This window comes from Coturnix japonica, chromosome 1, assembly GCF_001577835.2.
Source record: "Coturnix japonica isolate 7356 chromosome 1, Coturnix japonica 2.1, whole genome shotgun sequence".
Taxonomy (NCBI): Eukaryota; Metazoa; Chordata; class Aves; order Galliformes; family Phasianidae; genus Coturnix; species Coturnix japonica.
In genome coordinates this window covers 58,618,323-58,639,022 of record NC_029516.1, presented here as the reverse complement: position 1 = coordinate 58,639,022, position 20,700 = coordinate 58,618,323, and the positions used below count along the sequence as shown (strand labels likewise).

The 20,700-nt window shown below is 39.0% G+C and overlaps 1 protein-coding gene across 6 annotated transcripts in view; it reads right to left on the bottom strand.

The window, feature by feature from the left end:
* The window catches only part of PIK3C2G (phosphatidylinositol-4-phosphate 3-kinase catalytic subunit type 2 gamma), a 272,235-nt gene that overhangs the window by 183,754 nt on the left and 67,781 nt on the right, over positions 1 to 20,700 (bottom strand). For 2 of the 6 annotated variants that reach the window (XM_015867894.1, XM_015867905.2), the window contains exons 2-3: positions 7,795 to 8,554; positions 848 to 930 (exon numbers count right to left, since the gene is read on the bottom strand). In XM_015867894.1, coding sequence (XP_015723380.1) covers positions 848 to 930; positions 7,795 to 8,454 — 743 coding nt within the window. In that variant the 5' untranslated portion in view covers positions 8,455 to 8,554. Of the gene's footprint in view, positions 1 to 847; positions 931 to 7,794; positions 8,555 to 11,378; positions 11,854 to 14,932; positions 15,419 to 20,700 lie in introns of those variants that run through there. The other 4 variants (XM_032445932.1, XM_032445931.1, XM_032445925.1 and 1 more) reach the window with 4 other exon arrangements.

Genomic DNA, 20,700 nt, shown 5'->3' with positions numbered 1-20,700 from the left:
ATAGCAGGGGATTTGGAACTAGATGGTTTTAAAGGACCCTTGCAACCCAAAGCAATGATTCTATGTGACTGAATACATTTTGAGGCCAGCCTCCCACTCTATGAACCTAAAATATATTTCCTTTTTTTTTTCTTTTAAGAGAAACGAGCTGGTTGACCTTAAATATAATAAATTATCTAAAATCTGATTTTTAAAAAAGCATTACATTTTCCAGCTCATTTTCTGGGAAAAAAAAAATCCATGCATTTGTGCCAACAACTTGATAGTATTATCTGTGAATATGTACAAAGGAGAATGAAACTGCACAGATGGTCTAAAAACATGCATTTCTTAGTGCTGCTGCTACACTTAAAGACATTCTTATTCTAATGCAGATTAAGTAAAAAAAAATATTAAAAAGTGCTTTATTCCATCAATTCGCACTATTAACTTGTAACTGTAAACAATAATTAAAAGTATTTTTGTGGCTTGCTAAATTCAACATTTCATCAAGATATTCTGTTGTCAGTCAGTTGGTTCCTCCAATACTTCTTCCTGCTTTGACCTCCACAGACATAAATGCTGTTCCAAGTAAGCGGCAGAAAATAAGACTTATTTCACACACTATTGACACTGAAGAGTCAAATGTACTTATTGGTGATAAAGATGACAGATAAGCAAGAAAATATGTTTGGAATTTACATTTTTAAATTATTATTTTAATCTCTGAACCAAAGTTAGGAGCATTTCTGCATTTAAATAGATATTGAAATTATGGCACTCTTCAAGAGTGCAGGGATAACCCATACAATTGATATAAATAAGTGAAATGCCACTATTGACTGAGTAACATTTTTTTATTACTTACTTCTCCACTGTATTGCAAAAAGAAATCACATTTTCATTACTCCCTTGATCTGCCTTAATCAGCTGGATAGACCAACTTGTAATCTAAAAGCAAAGAAATGAAAAAGATCTCAGTTATTTAGACAACATAAACAGAAGGAACATAAGACTAAACTTGCATTGGTTCCATGAGAACAAAAGTTGGTATCTTATCATCCCAACCCTAACTCAGCAGAGCTCCAAATAACCATAGATAACACCATTTTGAACACACTCTTAATGACCTCAGGGATAAAATGGGAAGTCAAAAATCATCCACTGCCCTGAGTTTAATGATTTTTTTTTTTTCCTTCTTGCAGAAAATAAGTATTTCCAAAGCTTTAAGAAAATCACCTACTGTCACACCTACACACACAAAAAATATTCTTAGTTTACAATGAGGGAAAAAAAATGAAGTTTATACTACAGCGAATTTTAATTCTTATTTTCTTTTTGTTCTACCTGCAAAAGATTGCTTCAAATTCCACAAGCCTTTCAGAGAGCTTCCCAGAAAAGATAACAGGAATCCAGTGTATCCAGTCTGAACATGAAAAGCTACCAGATACTTTCCCCAAAGTTTGTCTAAACTGCTATTTTGGATCAAAGCACTCACACCTGTGTTTGGTGTAGCACCCATCAGTTAGAATGCTACCTCCAGAAATGGTGTAATACTGTTACACCCGCAAGCTCACTTTACAATTGCATATACAGACATATGGACTCAGTGCTGAACAAAGACACAAGAAAAAGCAACCAAAGTAGAAATACTTGTTAAAAGAATGTATTTTCTCTTAGAGTCATAGAATTGCTCAGGTTGGAAAAGACCTTAAAGATGGTCAAGTCCAACCATAACCTGACCAAACGTACCCTAAACCTGACAACCTGCTGCCAAATCATGTCCCTGAGCACCACATCCAAATGGTTCTTAAACACATGCAGGGGTGGTGACTCAACCACCTCCCTGGGGAGCCTATTCCAGTGCTCATTTTAGGAATAACTTATTAGTAAATGATGTGAAATGAAATAAGATTACGTAAAATTATGTCATTCAATATTAAATATTAAATTATCACTATATATGTATATATATATTTATATGTGTGTGTATATATATATATATGTGTGCTTATTTATTTACTTATTTATTTTCTTTTGGACAAAGAAGTACAATGTGTCTGAAGACTTGTCATCTGGGAAATTTTAACTGCAGTTCAAAAGATGGGATTAGTACAAAATGAAAATGGAAATCTGATAGAAGCTGATCAGTGAGGAAACCAAAATGGTGATGGTTTGGAAGCTATACAGACCCTTAATAAATCCTGCCAGTCTTGAGACACGATGTACTTAATATTTTCATTAACCACAACAACACAAGCATTAGAAGAATGTTAGTGAAATTTAAAGATTTAAAAAATTGAAAGATGACATCATTAATAGCAAGGGAAAAAAAAAACAAACAAAACAACATAAAACAGAATATCTGTAGGAAAAAAACAATGGATAAGACAGAAGGTTGAAATTACAGAGCAAAATTAAACTAAGCAACACAAAACACTAGGACATCATACTCTGGTACTAAGAAAGGTGCTGAATGGCTGAAGAAATTCTTTCAAGTCATTGCAAACCACAGCTCTGCTGCTTCACTTTTTCCCTCTCAATGAACATTATTAAAGATTTTTGGTAGAGGGTCAGTATTTAGATGATTTGGTAGCCAGAATGGGCTCCCAACAGTTCTCAAACAGTTCTCAAAACCAAACCAAAATCTTGCAGGTAAGCAGCCAATGGGCAAGAGCTCTGCAGAGGCAAGGACCACCTCAAACTTAAACTGAAAAGGAAGGTCAAGCTATGACTACCATTAAAGTAGCAGTGAACGGAGAGTCCCATAGGAGAGAAAGCTGGAAATGTACTTCTTTCAGAAGCACAAAACTGCCTTCTTTTCTTGAATTTCTGCCATTACAGAGTCCAGGGAAAACTTCATGAAAAAAGAGAGCCAATAAATGGAAAGTTAAGAAAACTGGGCTGCAAGTGAGAAATGATATGGACAGGACACTACATGGGGCTAAAGGTATAAAAAAGCAAAACAACAGCCAGGAACTGAGGAAGAAAGAACACTTGGAACAGGTTGCCCAGTGAGGCTGCAGATGACCCCTCCCTGCAGCCATTCAAGGATGGGGCTTGGAACAACCTGGTCTAGTGGTAGGTGTCCCTGCCTGTAGCACAGGGGTTGAAACTACGGGATCTTAAAGGTCCCTTCCTATCCAAACCATTCAATGATCTTGAAATTAACCAATAAGAGCACCATAGCTAGGAAAGTCTGATCAGCCATAAGGAAAGTGGTGTGGATCCCCAAGTTCATGGCTTGAAGAATGTGATTAACTACAGAAGGGTGGCAAAAAAGGGGCTTGACAAAGAAGGGATCCTGACGCTCTCCTGCAGTAGATAGAAGTGAGAATAGGATTTTGGAGCTTTTGCTGGCAGCATTTCTGAGTGAAATTCTGTGTAGACTAGCAGCAGTCTGCACAGAGGGAATTACTGTAACATTCCTAACTGACTCAAACCTGTTATGGAGACAGATATTTATAATATAATAGATATCTATATTGGTTTATGAAGCAAGGTTTTACTAACAGGAAACTGCAAGGGTGGCCTCTGTGAGCAGTGCTTAGCACTGCCCTATGTCTGTCCACAGCCAGCTCCAGCTGCTCCAACAGAGATTTGGCACTGCCACGGCCAAGCCATGAGCCACACTGGGTGTGCTCTGGGTGAGCTGAGTTAAGGAAGGGAACAACCATGCAACTGCAGCCAGGAGGGGGGACTAAGAAACTAAGAAAAGAAGCCCTGCAGGCACCAAGGAGGGCAGAGGTGCTTGAGGTGCAGAGCAGCAGCTCCCTGCAGCTCAGGAGAGGCCCACACAGGAGCAGGCTGTGCCCCTGCAGCCCATGGGCACCACACGGTGCAGATCTCCTCATGCAGCTATGGAAGAGACTGCAATACAGCAGATGATGTGGCCTGAAGGAGCTGCAGCCCATGAGCACCTCAGCAGGAACAGCCCTGGGTGGGAGCTGCCACCTGAGGACCCATTCTGGAGCAGATCTTGAAGTGTGGGCCTGTGGTTGGAGCTGTGGGACGCCCACACAGGATCGGATGAGGAAGGATGTTGTTCCGTGGAAGGGACCCCACGTGAAACAGGGGCCAAGAGAGGCCATGAAGAAACCGCAGAGGAAATGTTGTGGACTGACTGTAGCACCCATTCCCTATTCCCCTGTGCTGACTGGGGAGGAGGAGGTGGAATAGGGTGTGGATTTAGTTTGCTTTCAGTTCATATTGTTTTAGTCTGTTACTAGGAGGCAGCAAATGACAGTACTCTCAACATGGAATCTGTTTTGCCCATGACAGTAGTTGAGTGATGGTGAGCAGTCTCTCTGTTCTTCTCTTAACCCCATTGTTTCTGTTTTCAGGTGTCCAGAATCTTTAACTTCTTACCATTGCGTATAAAGATAAAATATTCATTACATGAACACAATTTTTTCTGGGTCTCTGATTTCCACCCATTGCAAAGGTCAGCAAGTGTGCATTGAACAAGACAGAACTGGAAATAAAAAGAACTGACAATAACAGGGATAAAGCAACAGTGCATCCTGGGAATCTTCCACCCATCCACAGATTTTTCATACGGTGCTGGTTGAGTCACCTGAACTGTCCTTCCCAAATACAAGTAATATTTGCATATTCCTCATTTCTGAAGACCCTAAGCTGAAATAATGTCTGGATTTGTGGGAAGAGAGCATTGCTAGTTATTCTGAAGAAAACTGATCCTAAATATCTTAAATGAAGTGGAAAAGTCTACTGGATACTTCATAGATTGTTTTGTAGCTTTCTTTCTAATGTAGATAAAATAAAATCACTTGTCACAGATGTCACACAGATCATTTCTACAGTGTTTCTGAATATCTGACTTGGTGGCGACAAGGCCACAGAAAATTAATGTTTGTTTTATTACAAAGGACTTACTTCAAATAGCATGCATTAAACAAAGCCCAGGGCCGTACAATTGCATCCAAGAGCTAAGGATTGGAATGACAGTATAATTTCAGTAGTGTGAATATTTCAGTTTGTGTACTTATGACCTATCTCAGTGCCATGCTGCATGTTTTAACATCCTTTTCCATTTCTCTCTACCGGTAGCCCTACTTCTCAACTCCTACTACTCAAATGTCAAGTCCAGGACACATGAATGATACAAATCCCAACTGTGCTCATTCTTTCTTCTGCTGTGGTGTTCCACTTTACTGGCCATTCTAACAGTCTTATTCAGCACCAGTTCTATTCTTCTGCCCTTGTAGTCCTCTCAAAAGATTCCATCCCTTTAGAAATGATTTACTTCCTCTTCCCAGGTTTTGGGTTTGTTTTTTTTTTTTTGCCCCAAGTTTTCTTTCACTTGTTTTCCTTCTCTTGCCAACTCAAGGCTCAGTTGCCATTCCCTTGATTTGTCTCACATTCTATCCTGATATAGTTGCTTCTCCCTGAAGGAATTACTTTGACCACACTGTTTTTTCTGCTACAAATAAATTCTTTCCTTTATTCCATTTCTTTCTCTCCTAGCTAAACTGCTCAAACACTTCTCTGACTTAATCAAATCCTCCCACACTTTCAGTTGTAGTTGCCCTTGACTCACTCTTATCCTCTTCCCTCCTCCATAATTTAGTTCTCTCCTCCTCCATCAGAAGCATCTTTACCTCTTCTTATATTCCTTCCTCTAGAATGTCTCCATCCCATACCACAATTTAATCTCTTGCTTGTTTGAATCCCACTGTTTTCTGCTTTACTCCTGAGAAGCCTTGTTGTTCTTTTCATCGAGATATCAGTATGCTTTATTTTTCCTATTTTAAGTTAAAAACAAACAAACAACAACAACAGAAAACAATGAACAACAGCTATTTATCTCTCCACTAGTTAATCTCCTCTTGTATTCATTGCTGAACTTTCTAAATGTGGTGTCTTGCATTAATTTTAAGAGTTCCTGTTCTCAGATTAATTCCCCTCCAAACACACATCTGTATGGATTTGCATATCTTTACTTCTGTAGTCCTTGCTATTCACAGGTGGAGAAACAAGTCAATCAAATGTCTTTTCCCTTTGCTTTATGATACTGTGATCACTCAGAGTTAAAAGCAGAAGGTGAACCTAAGCTGCCTTTTAATATTCCTGGTGCTAGGGTATCCTGTAGGCTATTTCAGGTTTCCTGTAATGAATCAGAATGCTAACAAGGACTGGGGGAAAGAGAAGATTTATCATTTTATTTTTCCTTCTCTGTGTCAGGATGAACAATCAAAATGAAGAGATACAACATCAGAGAGAGCCATGGGAATCCTAGAAGACATTTTTGTTAAAAACAGTAAAGCCATAAACACCTGATAGAAGGAAGAGAAAAAATATAACACATATTTGCTTCAGAAAGACAGCTAAAGGCTGAGTGTCACAGGGACAAGCTTTCACAGCCATAGTAGATGTATCTATTTTTAGAAGAGAATTATATAGACACGCTTAAGCATATGCAGCACATGGTGAAGTCAGGACATGGTATATTTCATCTCTCAGAATAAGGATATATCAGTCAAGTGAGACGCAGACAATCTGGCTCAACAGAACAACATGTTCATCATAATGCATTGTTGTTTTGAATCCCAGGTTACATATCTGATCAAACCAATTTTTTATCTATTTCAAACACACTTTATTCCACATTTCGTGCTTATCCCTCTGTGGCAGTTTTATGAGCCAAATAATTACAACGGCGCAAAATCAAATTACTGGTTAAATTCTGAACCACTCGTGAGTTCTAGACCATAATCTAGATTGTCTTTGATTTAAAATCACAAATTTCTATTAGAGTCAATGGAGATATTTCATTTTATACTAGGAGTAAAATTTGCCTTATTACTTTAAAGTGAAAAAAACCAGTAATATATATATGTGTGTGTGTGTGTATGCATATTCAGTAAGTAGATTGAAGAAATATGTTGACACTAATTATAAATCAGGTAAAACATGAAGCAGGTGGGACACAGATTATGTCTGTATAAAATTCTGATTAGCTAGACAGAGTAGGCATCTTCCCTTCAGAAGTTATTATATATGGTCTGCTGGGTTCTCTTTTGGTATTAGAATCAAAGGAAGAGGATGTTTGAATGTTTTCATGCTACATAAAAATCTTTTAAATAATCATGTACTGTTTGAGGGCATGCATTCTATAAACATATATGGGAAATTCTGAGTGCCTAGAAATCAGAAGTTACACAATTATTGGAAAATACACCCGATGCTTCCATACATCTCTGTTTTAGGAAGTAGTAAAGACCAAATAAGAAGCAAATAAGAAGTCCCATATTTGCCTTTGGCCAGCTGAGAAAAACTCTCTACAGAACTAAAAGCTTTATCCTCCCCCAAAGCATAAATGTTTTCTTTTTCATCAGGTCTTAAAATAAAGTGCTTCTAATTCATGTTGCATCAGTATGACTGAATACATAAAGTGCAAGGACATGGGCAATAAAGATCAAGAACTTTAAATGTGTAATGCAATGGAAAGCAAGGCAATGACAGCAGAGTAGCAAGGTCCTAGACTACAGGCAAGTGATGGTTTGTTCAAATGCAAGAGTGTGCACAGAAATAAAGGAAAGAAGCTGCTTACTGTCAGAAGACATCAGATATATAGGGAACTCTAACAAGATACCCTTGTCTCTGCTTCCAACACTTAAATGAGGTCTGGGAAGGGATGGATCCTGGTTCCATCCCTTCTGGTCACTTAGGTGAACTATATGCACCTGAGTTCCCCTGGATTGGCCCTGCCTTCCATCAAGTGCTCAATCACTGGTTCAAGCCATGACTTAGTATTTCTGTTACAAAATGCTTAAAATCAGAAAATGTAAATACCTCTTTGTCATGTCCAGGGCTGTTTGGCCAGGTAGGTCCTATGCTGAATCTTCTGGAAGTACTGGTTAAACAGGTTTCACCCTTTCCATTTTCATCTCTCCTTTGTCCAAATGGATAGTTGTTCAAGGAAACAGGACACTGAGCATCTACATTGTCAAAACCTATCTGATAATTCCAATAGGTATAGCTTCTCTCCACATTTGAATTAAACACATTTGTGACTGGAGTTATACTATTCCATCTGTAGATTTCTCTCTCTTGGTTATATGGGTAGGAATCCACCAGAGAGAAGTTTCCATCATCAGACAGCAAGGACGACTTGAAACCAATCTTTGGTGACATTGAGCCTTGTTGCCAGTGAGGTACAAAATTTTCAGAGTGAAGTTCACAACAAGCAACTGAAGGCTGACTGCAAAGCTGCTGTTCTGGCACATTCAGACTAAAGATATCTGATGTGAAAAAATGTTCTTCTTCAGGATGATGTAAGTGTGAAGAACCGTAAAAGAAAAATTCATTGTTGACTTCATCAACTATTTGATCAAAGCCCAGATAGACCTTTCCATAAGAACCAGAATGGTATGCCAGGTAAGATGCTTGGTCTCCAGAATGTCCTTCATAAAATTCATCACCTGAGAAAGGCACCTTTCCAAAGTATGCCATTTTTGATTTTTCCTCTTCAGTCTTGTTAATCCTCAAGAAAGTCGTACAATATTTTCATGGTCAAAAGAGTGATGTTCGGAACTGGAGCTATATTACCTCACTGCAAGAAAGCACAGAATAAGAGTTAAACAACAGCAACTAAAATCTGGTATAGTGAAAGCTGTGTTTTGGTCTACTTAGTTTAGAGCTCTCTCCATGAGATGTAACAGTTTTCTTCATCTGAAGATTGAATGGCTTTTGCCTGATCCTTATCTCCAGGTACCCTTAAAATTATTTTTATTTATTTCCTGTATCATGAATAACATCAAAAGGATGTTTAGAACAACTGACCTAAGATACTAATTCTGACAAACACTAAAGAAAATGTCCACATAATTCCCCTTATTTTACACTTGTATAGCACACATAAGGCAGAAATCCAAAAAAAAAAAAAAAGAATGTAGGAAGGTTTCATATTAATGACAGTTCCATTCATATACTCTTTTCTTTTTTTTTACCCTCTCTCCCTAAATTTTTTTATATGATATCATTTTTTATCCTACAGAGGTTAAGCAAGTGAAAGAACAAGGATAAAATATAGAAGACTTGGATCTCCAATTTCTATTATAAGCACTATACCAAAAAAGCTTGTACATGATATATATAAATAAGAATAATTATAAATAAATTCCAGTCTTTTGTTTGTTTTTCAAAACTAATGCATCTGAACAGACTGAGATGTCTGATTAAGAGACTACTGACAGAGACTATCTCTGTTAGTAAATTAATAGGACAGGACGTAAGCTTCTGCAGTAGTTCATCATCACTCAAACTTATCAGCAAAGTTCCTAATCATATTTTGTAATGAAACTCCAAAAAAACCCAACATCTTAAATCTATTCTATTCCACTTGCTCTTAGTGACTTGGCCTGTTGCATTTACTAGTATAGAAGTAGACTAAAACACAAAACAGCAATACCACCAAGCACGTAGCTATGCTGGGTACTTTATCACACAGAATAAATGGAAACATCTGATTTAATAATTCAATAAAAATATATTACCTAGCAGAAAAAAAACCACCAAAAACAACAAACCACTACTGAGATGAAAAGTACACTCAATATTGTTAAAGCTTAACACTGCAAATTGCTTTTCCAATATGTCCCCAAGATGTATACTATATTAGCTTCAATAATACTGCCCTGCAATGAAAACCTATACTATAACAGAAGGTATTCATCACAGTTTTGTTTATTTTTGTTTTACTTGAAGTCAAACTCTAGGTGACACAGACTTCTATCACCCAGAGTAAGGAATGAGAAGAGAAATGAAAAGTTAAATAGGTTGAAAAGACATCTCTACGTTAGAGGCTGAATAACTCTTTTAAGCATTCAACTTAGTAATTTCATGTGCTGTGTAGCTTGGTATGCCTTGACTGTGCTGAAAAAAAAAAAAAAAAAAAAAAAAAAAAAAAAAAAGAAATTTATGAAGTTTTCATTTATGAAAAAATGAAATTTATGAAGGGAACTAAAATGATGCATATCACTTTGAATGCCACCATCAACTTCAATTACCAGCTCAGTCCCCACAAATTTCTCCCATAGTATATTCTGAAGTACATTTGCAGATGAATAAAAGAAAGATGAGAAAGAAAAAGATACATACATTAAATCAACAGAGATAACTTCTTTTATTCTTTTAAAAATTATTATTATAAAAAAAGGAATGTTTCAGGAAAAATAAAAGACTGGAGAATCTCTCCATCCTGCTTTACCTTCCTTAATTAAGTTTGGCTCTGGGAAGACTGTAATAGAGGCACAGAAAATGCAATGCTTTTTATTCCCTTTTAACAGTTTCTAAAATATTTTCTTTACTTTTCAAACCCATGCCATTTACAATGATACATTAATAGCTAATAGCTAACCCTACTTCTTATATCACTACAGCTTTTGTGCATAGCATCCCACATTTATCAGACAGGTAAGACACATATCTCACCTCAATCCATCTATGCAACTGCTTATCTCCTGCATTCTCCATACTGTAGGAGAAGTATTGCTTCCCTACCTGACTTTAAAAACAGGCCAGATAGATATACGGTGTCAGAGGCTGGGATGATTTGCGTGATTTGTTCCCATGTTCTTCTCACTGGGCTGAGGAGACCACATGAGAAATGAGATTCTGTACAATGCATGGCAAGAGGAGCAGACCCATGTAGTGCTGTGTGTAGCACCACATTTCTTTTACACTGGCACATGATTAAAGTGAACCGTTTAGACTGGAAACTCAGCATGTCACATTGTAAATCTTAGTGTTTTAAGTCTCACCTGCTCAGTTATGGCTGGGCTCTGTACTTAGACCAATATTCAATCCTTTTCAAAGCAACACCCACGTTCAGGGAAGGGTTTGGCTTTTTACTGCATCTGAATTAAGTGATGTGCACTGACTGACAACGCTGAATTTTCAGAAGTCCCTAACAAAATGAAAATGTATAATGCAAGCTTTATATATATTATACATATTATTTTGTATTTCAGGGCTCATTTTCTTTCCTTCATGGTTTCTGAAATCGCATTTTGGAGAGTTTCACAATTTTTCTGTGCAATATGAAGACTTGCTTTTCCTTTGAAATGACAATTCATATTTTCACATAATTGCATGCTTCTGGGATTTGGGGCTTTAAGGGCAAATCCCAACAAATTATGTAAAACATTCACTACAAACCAAGGGAGCAGACAACATGACAAAATGCTCACAACACTGTTGCTGCCGTTCTACTATACAGAAGTACTTCCCTTACTTCCACATGCACATGCATTCTAGTATAAAAGCTTTGTGAGCTGTAGGCTCCATTTTCTCTCTTATTTTTTTTTTTCCAGAACCCAGGAGTGCAATACTGGTTCAGTTGCTAAGCAGTAAGAATACATGTTGCAACCTCTTACCTGAAACACACAGTTTGTTAGAAGAATATACAGCCTCCTCCTATTTCTTCCTGTTCACAGACACTTTCAGATGACCTATGTGCTTTCAGCACCAAGGGGGTGTAACTTATTTGTCAGAAGCTTCCCTTCCCGTTTAACCGGTTTACTGAGGTAATGATTCTTTCACACGGCTTCCTTCAGGGAAATTTCAAACAGTTGTAACAATAAAAGGTAACACCTTATTTGTTGTTTCTCTCATTACTTAAGAACCATATTATTTTTCTTTTTTTTTTTCTTTTTTTCTTTTTTTTCCCCTTCTTTAAACACAGTGGAAGATGATGTCACACTTACAGAGCATGTATCAAACATGCTTAAAATAAAAAGACAACTTCTCCATGGGAAAGGCTGCAGTTACACCAGGATTTAGAACTTTCATTCCACTCCATCTTCATACAGCTCCTTACTGCCACTGGTGGCAGTTACTGCCACTTTGCTCACAGGAGAAATGGGAGAAAGAAGTATTGCTTGGCAGAGAGCTCCTCTGCCTTTGGCTTCTCAGTCTGCAGAGTTTGGGTGGGGGCAGAATTTTCCTTACATATTTCTCAAGGATCGATAGAGCCTTTGCACCTTTGAAAAGAGCCTGATGAACTGTGGTAAATACAACAACAGTTACTAACTTATTCCTAGACCTCAACTTTGCCAGGTCTCTTCCGTAAAAAGGAGCAACAGAGGCAGCTCCGTACACAACATGGAAGGAAATCCCTCTGGGCCCATCTGCCTCCAAGCTTCCAACATCACTTAATAAGGAATAAATGATCCCACTGCGGTGGCAACTCAGAATTCACCCAGAATCCCAATCCTAGTCTACTGCAAGGTTATTAAAAGCAGGGAAATATCCTCAAAGAAGGTGAGGCAGTCAATATAAACAAAACTTATTCAATTAGAAAAGGCTGTACAGTAAGACTGAATGGAACAGGATAAAGCATTTAAAGTTAATAATTAATTAGAGATATCTTATATCTGATAAACCGAATGAATAATAATTTGATAAAGCATTACTGGGAAAACTCTGCACTTCAAAGTACCGCAAAAGCTGTCAGTGGCGTCACTGTGATTTAAAAGCGGTTTGTCAAGGACAAAAGTTATTTCAGTTGGTGAAAGGCGATGCTTTCCTTCTCATATATTCTCCAACCGTTAAAAAATGCTAAGTTGCCCGCAGACCATTTGTTGGCATTTATACTGCATTGTAGACATTACCAATGATTACTGTGAAGTGACCCTGAGAGAGGATCACACCAATTTTAGGAGCTGCCATTTCTTAATATACGGCAGCGTGACTGTGTGATATTGCTTCATCTTGTAGAGACTGAAAGTCCTAAAAGGAGAAGGATAAAGAAAACAGACAAAATATGCACGGGAAGAGCCTGTGTTCCCAAGCAATCACAAAAAACTGTATGTGTAACATGAACTGAGCTGGGGCATGTCCTGTCCCTATAGTGATTTGCATGAGAAAGCTAGGAAGATTTTTCTTGGGAAACCCAGAGAATTTTCACACTTTTTACTTTCTGTTTCCCATCAGAGTAATAGGTGGGAAACTGCTGAGTCACTTTCTACTCTTATTTCCTACTAGAACTATGGAGAATCATCTCCTCCCCTTTTGCTGGCATGTGGGAAAATCTATATAGACAAAGAAAACTGGAGACTCACTGGGATGCTGCCTTCTATTCTGTTAGACACTCTTGCTGCTCCACCAACTGGCGGGAACCCACACCTCACTAAAATTAAAGACAAATCATGTTTTGTTTAGCCATATATAAGCTTACACGTGCGACTTTGGTCTGATTAAAAGCTGCAGGTAAAGAGCTGGCAAAGTAGTTGCTCTTACACACCCCAAGATGTACATCATTGTCAGCACGTCATTTCTTTAAGTCTTGCTTCATACAGAGTTTGGAGCTTCCTCAAACCGCACCTTTGCATTTGAAACCTTGAGGCTTTGCATTTAGCAGGCTTGTAAGGAGAATGCAGCTAAATGTTTCAGCAGCCTGTGGGACTAGAAGCCTGGCTAAACACCCAGACAGGGAGAAGTCTTCTCCATTTCCTAAGATACAACTGCTCCTGTTACTATTCTCTAGTGCCACCTACTGTCATTTTCCCAGAACTGTGGAGCAAGGAACCGACATCTTCGTGTCAGGCACAGTGACGATTATGCTTTATGTCTGGCTGCAGGGGATGTCTTCATGTCTATCATTGTCGGTGACAACTATGACCCCTGTCAGAAAGCTGCACTTTATGAGGAAGATTCATGGTTGTTGAGATCCTGCCTGCAGATGATACGAAGCTACTTCTCTTAGTTCAGTTCTCCTGCTGCAACCGAGGTGATGAGAAAGGATCAGCAAAACTGCATGGAGTTTTTTCACACATTGGTGACAACAACAACAACAACATCAACAATGTGAACAATGTCAAGATTTTATTTTGTTTAAGCAGCAGAGGAGAAAGAATTCTAGTAACAAAAAGATGTGGTTAAGATCTAGTTTGCTGCACTACCTGCCCTTATTTCTTTCTTACTTTCAAGATTTGCACAGTGTGTACTGTAACATGTTTGGTAAAACCCAGCAGAGTAGATGCTGCTGGGCAAGAAAAATAAATGTCTGAACAAACATGACAGTGTTTGACTCATGATGTGATTCATCTATTAAGAGGACTTACGTTGTAAAGGGCAAAAAGGACTTGCCAATTCGGAAAACAATCCTCATCCTCTATTTATTCACATGGAACAAGTCAAGGAAACTGACAGACTTAAGAGAGATTAAGGAAGCAAACTTTCACTTTTCTACGAGAAAGTGATAGATTATGTTATATTTTATTCAGAAAACATTTTGAAAAGCTTTGCTGACTACTACACATAATATATGAAGTTACTAGGTTACCAACACCCTGCCACCATTTGAAATACCCTGTTGTGAAAGACCTACCTCCCCCGTCTGCACACATGGAATGCAAAGCTAACTATGACTAAATGCAGACTATGGATTTTAATCTCTCCTTTCATGTGAACATCTTCTGGGCTTTGATCCTGTAAAAGGTACAGCACATTTTACTGGAGTTGTTTCTGGGAGCAACAGTGACTCCAGCTTCAAAAATCAAATTGCTGAGAAAACTGAATGCTGAAATGGAGATCAATCTCATCTCAGCCATCTTAGAATACAGTTAAAATAAGACATATTGGCAGATTTTTATATATCTCTATATGTATGCATTCACACTGCATAAACTTATCAACACATGTATGTATGCGTCCATGTACAAAATATGTGTAAGCATATATATATATATATATATATATATGTGCTTATATAGATATATATTAGGCTTTTGTGTATAGATGCATACATACATTAAAGAGTATAGGAAACACTAAATAACCGAAAAGGAGCTAAATTTTTTCAAAGGAGAATTCCAAGAGTTTCAAGTGAGAGAGTCAAATTTCTCAAAGCTGAATGCCTAAAGCCATAGCTTTTTTTCATACTGCTTTTAGAATTTTGCATTGTGCAGTTTGTTTCCATTTCCCTTACCTTCTGTGATTTTTCCACTGCTGTCCCAGTCCAGAGTGCCTGCTCAGTGGTTTTCTGTTAAACTCAGCTTTGTCATTCCAGTGTACTCAACAAAGTTTGTTGACCTTCCAGAAACTGCTTATATCATACACTGTACAAATATAAAAACAAAGCCTTGTGATACTAGCGTGCTGTTAAAGCAAACTCTCTACATTCTACAGCAGGCTTTTTCCTATGGAAAATTTGGCAACTTGGTTCATCACCTTTTCTAAGGCTCTTTTTCCCACTGCAGTCCACAGTGCATGGACACCTGGGGTATTTCTGGAGTAGAAGAGACCGAAAGAGAACAGAGATCAGCCCCAGAGCACACAGCTCAGCCACTGTGGTGAATCCAAGCTCGGGTGACAGAGCCAGGGTGACTTTGCTATTGTAGTCTGGCAGAATGACCTCAGAATGGCCTCAGGGAACAGTATTACAACTGCCTTGAAGAGAACATAAATTAAGCGTGGCTTTAAATTCAGCTCATGATAAGTGAAGGGAAGTTTTTCACTGAGAAAGTGGTGAGGTGCTGGCACAGGCTGCCCAGGGAAGCTGTGGGTGCCCTGTCCCTGGAGGTGTTCAAGGCCAGGTTGGTTTTGGGACCTGTGCAGCCTGATTTAGTGCCTGATTTAGTGGTTGGCAACCTTGCCTGTGACAGAGGGGTTGGAACTAGATTATACATGAGGTCCTTTCAAATCCAGTCCATTCAGTGATTCCATGAAAACAGGGGTAAGGAACTGGTAATAAAGACCCATTTGCACCCCTTGCATTCATGACGTGAAGAGTAACTTCAAGTCCACTGGGGAAATTATAAAACATAATACTATAAACCAGTATATTATAAGCTATTATGTACAGAAAGACTAGTATAACAGCTAAAAGCTATAGGCTCTATTGTCTTTGTCAAAGAAAACAAGTTATTGTTTAAACATAAAACTACACATATCTAAGGTCAAAACAATATCTGAATTACACATTACTAACCTTGTCTCAATTTGCATTTCTGAAAGGATGCTTTTAGAATTCTAGAATGGTTTTAGTTGGGAGGGACCTTTAAGCTCATCTAGTTCTAACCCCTCTGCAATAGGCAGGGACACCTCCCATTAGATCAGGTTGCTCAAAGCCCCATCCAGCCTGGCTCCTCCAAGGAGGGGTCATCCACAACCTCACTGGGCAACCTGTTCCAGTGTCTCACCACCCTCACAGTACAGAATTTCTTCTTAATATCTAGTCTCTCTTACAGTTTAAAACCATTTCCTTTGTCCTGTTACTACATGCTTTAATTAAATGTCACTCCCCATCTATTCTGTAGGTCCTCCTCAGGTACTAGAATGCCGCTGTAAGATCCCCCAGAGCCTTTTATTCTCCAGTCTCCTGCTGGTCACATTTCATTTGATGCAACCCAGGATACAGTTGGCCTTCTGGGCTGCAAGCACATGCTGCCAGCTCACATTGAGTCTTTCATCAGTTGACACCCCCAAATCCTTCTCCTCAGGGCTGCTCTCAAGCCATTCTCTGCCCAGCCTGTATCTGTGCTTGAAATAGCCCAAACCCAGGTGTAGGACTTTATACTTCGCCTTGTTGAACTTCATGAGGTTGGCATGGGTCCACCTCTCAAGCCTGTCCAGGTCTCTGGATGTCAACCCTTCCCTCTAGCATGTCAACTGTACCACAAAAGTTGGTATCATCTGCAAGCTTGCTGAGGGTGTACTCAATCTCACTGTCCATGTCACCAACAAAGATGTTAAGTAACACTGGTCCCAGCACTGATCCCTGAGGGGCACCACTCAACACTTGGACATTGAGCCATTAACCACAACTCTATGAATGTTACCATCCTGCCAATTCCTTATCCAGTGAGTGATGTATTCATCAGATTCATTTGTCTATAATTTGGCAACCAGAATGTCATGCATGTCAAAAACTTTGCACAAGCCTAGGGAGATGAAGTCAGTTGCTCTTCCTTTATCCACAATTTGCCCTTGGTCAAGCCATGTTGGTTACCACCATTCACCTCATCTTTATTTTCCATGTGCATTAGTAAGGCCCTCAGGAGGATCTGCTTCATTATCTTGCCAGGCACAGAGGCTGACTAGCCTGTAGTTCCCTGGATCTTCTTTGCCTTTCTTGAAAATGTTTCCCCTTATGTTTCCCCTTTTCCGATCAGTGGGAACTTCACCAGACTGCCATGACCTTTCAAATATGATGGATAGCGGCTTGGCAACTTCATCCACCAGTTCCCTCAGAACCCATGGATGGATCTCATCAGGTCCCATGGACTTGTGCACCTTCAGGTTCTTTAGATGGTCTTGAACCTGATCTTCACTTATAGTGGGCAGATCTTCCTTCTCCCAGTTCTTTCCTTGGCTTTCTGCATCTTGGGTGGTGCAGTCAAAGACCTCACCAGTAAAAACTGTGACAAAGAAGTCACTGAGTACCTCAGTTTTCTCCATGTCCTTTGCGACTAGATCTCCAGTTTCCTACTGGAGGGTCCACGTATCTCTGTTAGCAACAGTGCACAAATTGCAGTACTACAGTATGCATCTTAAATAACATGGTATTTCTGAATTTTCATTAGACTTCTTGCACAGGGGTAGCTTCTTGCATTTTTCTTTCTCTTTTAATTTTACTTTCATAATTGCTCACAGTATGACTGAAATGCTTGCTTTGAAAAAAAAAAAACAAACCCACAAACCAAACATATGGTTTTCACAAAAAAATTGTCAGAGGCTATATATATAGTTTTTAAACCAACTGAACAGCATTCCTTATATGCAATTCAAGATATAAAGCATCTGCTTAGATAGCTAATTTGGCTGCATACTTAGGTTGCCTATGCATGCCAACAAAGCATTCATTATTGTTTTCATTAAAACTCTACCTGCAGCATGGAAACCAACAATAATTTACTTGAGTTTCTGCATAAATAATGCAAAAGTTCTGCTTACCTGCAATAATACATATTTTGGCAAACTGCTATGTGAAATTAAGCTCACAGCAGCCCTCCACCACAACTGGGGAGGCCCTTAAATTAGTGGCTGGCATGGAGATGCTCTCAGCGCAGATAATCCAGCTTCTTTCATCTATCACAGCAAAGTACCTTCCTCATCAATGCTACCTGGGCAGATTATTTTACAAAGCAGCTGCTGTCTTCTATGCCAGGTCCTGTGCTAGCCTGTTCTTACTTCTGCTAATGACACTTCTGTATTTATGAAGCAGGGGACCTGTATAATTGAGCAGGTCAGTTGTGTCCACTGGGGCTGGGTGCTAAGTTTACACTGCAGCAATTCTGCAGCTATAAACATGCAACGCACTTGATAGCACCAAAGATACTCACCCCACTCCTCTAGCCTTAGCTGAGATTTGTGCCCCACACAGCACTATCTTGAGCAACTCAGTCAAGGCAGGGCGTGGAGGGGGATGGAAAACAAACTAGTACAAAAGAAACACGTAGCACCATGCACCACCATCCTACAGCTAAATCCCTGATGACATGAAAGCATTCAAGGAGGGGCATACGTTCCACTACAGTTGTGAAGGAAAGTGAAAAACCAGGAGGCACTATGTATATCCCCTGCCCTAAGTGTTGAGCCAGCCCTGGCTCACCAGGCTGGACCTAGTTCACTTCACTCTCTTTAGTGTTCAGAAACATCTGTTTAGAATAAATTTTATGCTGAGGGTGGTGACCCTGTTCCAAAGTGATGTGTCACAAGCAACGTAAGTCTCCCCTTTTTCCCAAGAAAGAACTGTCTTTTCCAGATCAGTCTGGTCCCAAGCATGGGAACACCAGACCGGTCATTCCAGTTCTGGTGGAGTCAGTGTGGGAGCTGTCCTGATGAAAAGCTTTGAGCTGGGACACCTGACTGGAAACCTGTAGTGTTCAGACCAAACATGAGCCAGGGGTGTGCCTAAAAGCAAATGAATACAGAACTCATTGTCATTGGGCTTTTCATTAAGGCCTGGGTGTTTTTTGGAGGAAGAGAGAGTCTCAGAATGTAAACCAGAGCAAGTCATCTCCATAGTTTGGGAGGTTAAAAAGAAAAACTAGGAAATCTGAGTAAGTCTGATGGTCAGGTGCTGACGTATCATCTCAGAAGGCTGCACTGCAGGCCTCCAGAACATATTCAAAAAGAAGGTACAATCTTGTACCAAATAACATACTTTTCTTTGGAGGCCTATCATCAGCATGTTACAATTAGCCAGGAAAATAGCTTGATACTGGAATTTGAGAACATATGCAAGGTTTATCTTGGTATTAAAATAAACCTCATCCATAAAGCCCCTTGAACATCAACAGTGAACAACACTTTTGACTTTTTCTCTTGACCTTTCCATACCTACTTCACAGCAGCAAGTCTAGAAAAATAATCCAAACAGTCTAGACCAGGGCTGGAGCCCACTCCTAATACATTGTACATATCCTTCACTGTTGCAAACTAGGAAAAACTATCTCATTCTTTGCTTGGTTGATCTACTTTTATATCCTTGATTCAAATGGAGTTTGAATCATGTTTGCTATCAGGATACGAAGAAGCCTATTGTAAGCAGGATATGGTTTTCTTAGATGTAAATGTACATGCAAAATAGAAAGAGCTTTGATATTGAGATTTTTTTCCCCTGAGGTTCAAGTATTTTATCATTTTAATATTATTCCATTTTCCTGTGGCATTCAATTTTAAAACGTCTTTTGTATTAGCTCAGAGTATTATAATTCCTTCAAAATTCCTCTGGAGGGCACTATTACCATAACTATACAATTAGCTACAGATGGATGTAATAGAGATAAACACTAAATAGCCTTGTTGGCAGGAGGTAGAGTGTCTTTTAACCAAGACAGCTTCTTTACTGCTGCCTGGGACTTTGCTTCAGAGAAGGTGTGAAATCTTAGCTACATAGACAAATAAAGTTTAGAAATTATTATAAAAGTTTGTCTGGGAAAAAGTACAGGCTGGAGGAGGCAAGGGTAGATAAATTGATGTCTTTTTTATCAAGAACTGGTATTTGGTGTATCCTTCAAACACTCTGCCAAAGGGATATTTTCCCCAGGTATAGGCTGAACTGTGAGGCTTTGGGGTTGGGAAGGGTTGAAAGAACCTATACCTCTTAGTCTCTATGTTCTCTGAGACCACTACTGCACCACTGAAGCTGGGCCAGCAATTGCAAGGTCTCTACTCATGCACTAGTGCTGCCCTGTCTCAAACCATCGGGCAAAGTGATCTACTTTCCAGGATTCAAAAAAGCATATCCAGCATATAGAGATGGTAAAATGGGTAAGAAGGGTTTCTTAGTAGCTGCGTGTTTTTCAAAACTGAGAGGGAAATCAGAAATGAACTTTGCAGTTCGTTGAAAAACTTTTAAAAACAGGATAGACTCACACAAGCTCGGAAAGGTGTAGTTGAAAGTGAACGTGTACATCTAATAGAGTCGCCCTCTGGTGATCATGTAATGTACTACATGATGATCATGTATTTCAGGGCTCTCGGAAATTTTGTAGGATAAAGTGGTAACCTGTGATGCTCAGATTTTAAGCTTTTTGTCCCTGGGAAAGAACATATCTAAGAAAAGTTTTATTTTGATTCTATTAATTCCTCTTGTCTTTTACTTTTATCAACTGCACATTTACCTGGTTCCGTTATTACTCAGTTAAACTAGAAACTATTTGAATAGGTACAGTATTTCTGTGAAAGATTTTACAGCAAGCAGCACACTGAGAATATAATAACAGTGAGGATCTTGGGATACTGTGTTGA